This window comes from Tupaia chinensis, unplaced genomic scaffold (assembly GCF_000334495.1).
Source record: "Tupaia chinensis unplaced genomic scaffold, TupChi_1.0 Scaffold144058_1, whole genome shotgun sequence".
Taxonomy (NCBI): Eukaryota; Metazoa; Chordata; class Mammalia; order Scandentia; family Tupaiidae; genus Tupaia; species Tupaia belangeri.
Genome location: NW_006203910.1, coordinates 1,528,138 through 1,533,279, shown reverse-complemented (window position 1 = coordinate 1,533,279; position 5,142 = coordinate 1,528,138). Strand labels below are relative to the sequence as shown.

The 5,142-nt window shown below is 41.5% G+C and overlaps 1 protein-coding gene across 3 annotated transcripts in view; it reads right to left on the bottom strand.

Moving 5' to 3' along the window:
- OCRL (OCRL inositol polyphosphate-5-phosphatase) overlaps positions 1 to 5,076 on the bottom strand; it is a gene marked incomplete at its 5' end in the record, with an annotated part of 59,463 nt that extends 54,387 nt beyond the window's left edge. For all 3 annotated transcript variants that reach the window (XM_006165852.2, XM_014583112.1, XM_027767230.1), the window contains 1 exon segment: positions 4,996 to 5,076. In XM_006165852.2, coding sequence (XP_006165914.2) covers positions 4,996 to 5,076 — 81 coding nt within the window.
- Between the last annotated feature and the right edge of the window lie 66 nt (positions 5,077 to 5,142).

The window sequence follows — 5,142 nt, the reverse complement described above, 5'->3', positions numbered from 1 at the left end:
CGCAAACCCCGGTCGACTACATGGGAGTCCAGCGACATAGCCATTACGCTAACTGCTGGTCCCAATAAATATATATTTTTTAATTGCTGCATCTAGTTCCCTGGATCAGAGCATCATGACAGCTATCCATTGCTTTAAGTCTAAAAGCATGTTAGTAGTGATCAGTATCTAAATATCCACACTCTCCTATATGCCATTGATGATATATAATACTTTATATCCTAAAAACAGCTTACGATTTTAATGTTGGGTTGTCAGGAAAGTCAAGACACGTTTGCATAGAAAAACAGAAAAATACATCAGAACTTTCCTGATGACATAATAGCATAAATTACAGAGTATACTTCTTCAGAGTATGTAAACTAGAGTGAAGACCTAACGGCTAGATACCTACTCCATGAGTGTAGGGACTATGGCTGTTTCTCCATGATAGCTTCTCCAGCACCTAGCATAGAGCCTAGCATGTAGCAGTCACATACGTGGGCTGAAACAACGAATCAGATAATCCACATAGCCTTCTAATTATTTTCCCATGGCTTTCATCAAAAAGTGGTTCTCTTTTCAAATAAGCATTCAGGTAATGGAAGAGTAAGAAGAGGTTATCCAGCCAGCTGGATCAGTCAAAATAACATCTGTGACCAACAAGGTAGCAGATATTACGACAGGATTGCCTTAATCTCTCTTGTGTTTTCTCTCTGGTTTCTAACTCCATGTATGTTTAACTGAACTTAGTCCCTAGTAATGAAACACAAGACTTCAAAGTCCCTATGTATCCTAAAATAGTGATTTTTACTTATAACTCATCCTTTGCAGCTCGGAATCAAAGTATAACCTACTAGTAAACAGTTATTCTGAAAATCAACTAGTAATAGCTTCTCCAAAGCCAAGCACTCTTCAGATGGTTTCGTGTGTGTGTGTGTGTGTGCACATGTACCCACCAGGAACATGCCTTTCTTCCTGAGACCTGGTTCAAACCTCCTCCATGAAGTCTTCCTCAATATCCCCAAGCACAATCAGCGGCCTCATCCTCTTTACTGACGTCTCTAATAGAGCACTTAGGCACTGCATTACAACTTTACCAGTTCTCCTTGCTGACTTGAGTTCCTTGCAAGCCACCTACTCTATTCAGTTTTTGTCTGCAGCTCAATGATGCTCAATAAATATTGGTTGAATAAACGAACTCACTTAGTTAAGCGATCAGCAGAGATGAGTTTCTAAATGTAACTGTTCAAATTCTGACATTCAAAATGTCATTGTTTTCAATGGTTTGATTTCTATTTTGTTGAAGGGGGGTTTGTATTTGCTTCTTTTTTTTTTTTTAATGTTAACTTTGAAAGAGGTAATCTGTGGTAAGTAATTTCTAGGCTAGACCTAAAAGAAATAAAAGTATTAATGCAGTTTTCCTGCTCTGATCTTGCTTGCCTGATTTGCAGGAGTTGGTGATTACAGGAATTCAGGCAGGTCCCTTTCAACCTGGAGAGTTCATGAATTAACAGAGTCCTATAAACCCAGGTGGAGAGCTGAAACTATTGATAAAAGGCTGGGAAAGCAATAGTCAAAACGACTTACATTGACGAAAATGAACACAAACCACTATAATCTCAAAATACACAGACTAGAAATGGTGTTAAAATTAGCAATAAAAGGGGGCCAATAGGTCGCATGATAGTGAAGACTCTGGACTACCAAATACTCTACCATGGTTCGAGCCCCAGACCTGGTGACTTGAAAATCATGCCAGGCACATGTACGTGTCTGCCCCAAATCCTGGGAGAATGAAAGAAAAGAAACTGTGGCATTGTCATCCTCCATGGAGGGTGATTTCTCACTTTCCCTCTCACTGTCTCTATCTCTATGGTGAAAAAAAAGAAAAAAAATAACTGCAGTAAAGCTTCACTGGATTACAGTGTTAAAAACAACCACAAAATAAATATAAACTGAGAATTCAAGTGAATTCCACAAACATTTATTGGCTATCTATGTGTCAGTCACTAAATAAACTATAGCAAAAGAGTAGGGCAAAGGGGACCAGCAGAGGGTGTAATGGTTATGTCGCTGGACTCCTATGTAGTCAAACGTAGTTTGAGTCCTGGAGCTGGAGGCTTAAAACTCACACTTGGGTATGCATGCATACCCAAGATCCCTAGAGGAGAATGGTGCAGAAGAAACTGGCCATCTCCCCGGGTGGGGGGGATTTCTCACTTTCTGTCTCTCCATCTCTGTCTGTCCAGTGAACACATGCGCCCTATAACAAAAATTCCTCTCTCAGAAAAACAAACAAACAAACGAAGAGTAGGGCTAAGGATAAATATAAAAATTCCACCTAAATGTAATTATTCATTTTAGAACCAAAAGTTTAAAAATTATAGGAATATGGCAAAACAATGGAAATCAGAATTTGGTAGATATTAATCACAAAAAAAGTGACAAACGAAAGTATACTTAGTATTGTATGTAAGAAAAAGTTAGTTATAAAAAGGTTAAAGGTCAAACAACAGGTTGTCTCATCATTTATTACCCTTTAAAAATAAATCTGCTTTATTTTCCATTTCTAAGAAAAGTATTTTTAATTATAATTTTGATCTCTCAAGTAAATTTCTCTTGTGATTGATAGTAGAAACTACAGACTATAAGATAAAGACTGGTTTCAAGCTCTAGAATAAAAAAGCCAAAAGTAAAAAGTTCTGGACATCTAAGTCAGAGAAGTCCTTAAGGGATAAGATTTCGAGGATATAGTATTGATATTAGGAAGGTGTTTCATGTCTCTAATAAATGACTTTCAAGTAATTCTTTTTTAAAAAAATAATTACTTAACTTTACTTATTATTTATTTTATTTTCATTTGACCAGAGAAGGACAGAGACACAAATACAGAGAGAGAGAAAGTGAGAAAGCAAGCTGCTAGGTCCAGGACCTGAACTGCAGTCAGCCATGCGGCCGTCCAGCATCCTTAATCACCATGCCACCTGCTGGCCCCATGTCATTCTGATGTTGTAGAAGTTCAGATCTCAACTATGCTACCTCCTAACCATGAATAAGGAGCTTAAGTTTTCTGTGCCTCAATTTCTTATTTATTTACTTCTTCCATGAGACAGAGAGAGAGAGAGGTTGCACCCCCAAACAGAGTCTTGACACAGTAATCCACCCCCAGGTTCCGCCAGCCCTGGATCACAGGCGCTCATGCACCTGGCATACTTAGAAAGGGCCTCTAGAACCTTCTCATGTGGGTCAGCATTCCAGAGCACCATGTTGTACTGTCATGTCACTGTCCAGCCCCATCTGCGCCTGAATTTCTGTAGCTATAAAAGGAGGATGGTGATTATAACGTCGCTATTTCACAATAACCTTTACATGAGGGTGAAAAGAACTAATTAATAAAAAGAGCTTAGAATAATATCTGGCACATATCAAGCCATTGAGTGCTAGTTGCTGCCATACCCTCACAACTTGGGCAGAATCGGAACACGAGAATTTGCTTTCTCTCTGGGGAGGATACGAATAGAAGAGGTGCCACTGCCAAGTTGAGAAGTTCCGCCAGCACAAGAGCCCAGATAGGATGAGGCGCTTATCTCAAGGCCAGCAGCTCAATCCCTTATGAGCTGAATAGAATTCCAAACCTCCTAAACCAAGGGAACAGATCCTGGGCTGTGGTCATCTCAACAATATAGCTATTCTATTCAACCTTCATGATTTGCTTTTAACAGAAAAGGAAAGCAAGGCCCCCAAAATACACTGCTTGCCTGAAGGCCACATCTCTATCCCGTTCTCGCTTTTGGAAGTGCTGTAGTGGTGTTGAATTTATGATAGTATTATCAAACTGGTTTTCCAGGCTTTCATGAAATCAAACATGCAAGAATTTCTCTTATCTACAAAACTGAGCAAGCAGGACCTAGGGAAGTGCTACTTCAGAGAACCAGTTGATGTCCAGTTAAGAACGAGACCAATCATCTCCCAGAAGAGTAGGCTAGACCAGTGGGAATTTCTTCTGTGTTAATTACACAGCACAGACACGGACGATCTAAAGGACAGGGGGGCTGAGAAAAATTGTTTTTAGGCAGAATCCAAATGTTAGGAGTTGGCAGGATTTAAGAAATCAACAAATTTGGTAACTGGGGAGGAATATGATGTCAAGAAACTAGTGAACAACCAAGAAAGGTGGCTTGGGCACACAAGGATGGGGGCCTATGATAGTTACCAGAGCTTTCTTCAAGATGAGGCATGAGTGGCAAGGGAGTAAGGTTAACAGTTATGGTGACAGCTTATCAAAATAATCTTTGATCAATGGCCAACAGTATTTACTGAGCACCTATGTCCAAGGCAGAGTAGAACACACTGATAACACTGCGGATGTCATTTCTGTTTCTTTTTTTTTTTTTTCAGATGTCATTTCTATTTCTATACAAGTCATTACTTTTGCTCTCCAGCAGTCAATAAGTGAGGCAGTTCCTGGCATACACTAAACCACTACTGAATTACTGAATGTGCCTTCCAGCAAGTGATATAAGCGGGTGAGGAGATGGGAGGACCCCGTTGAATGGGCTTAAGACATGTCCCTAACCTCAACAATGAAGCGTTTCCATAGTCTTCTACTGTTCTAAATCACTTTCCCATTTTTTTATTCCCCCAGTTATAACTTCAACAGCTAAAGGCGGTTAATGTTTTTGTTCAACTGATGAGGAAACTAAGGTCCAGAAAGCTTTATTGACTTGTTCAAGGTTACACAACACAAGACAGTAGCAGGAACTAAAAACACAGGCTTCCTGCTTCCCCGCCCCTTGAGACCTTCCACTGAGCCACACTGCCAGGCGCGATCTAGCGGCTTAGAAGTCGGAGGGCAAAGCCTGGTGGTTAGAGAGCCCTGGCATTTCACACCTGGACCTGAACCTGTTGCCCACAAGGCCTGGGGCGGGGGTGGGGGGTGGCTCGCAGTGGCTTGGGATTGGGAGGTGGTAATGGCAGGCTCCCCTCCTCCGTGGGAATCAGGTGGTTACTTACTCATATTGTCCGTTCCTCTGGGCTAGAGTCAGGACGCAGGGCTCCCGGAGCGGGCCCTTTAGCTCCATACCCTCGACAGCATGCAGGCGCCAGTCAAGGGTCCCCTTCAGAAGCATGGCCGGGGCCGGGTCGCGCGGGGGCCGGCGG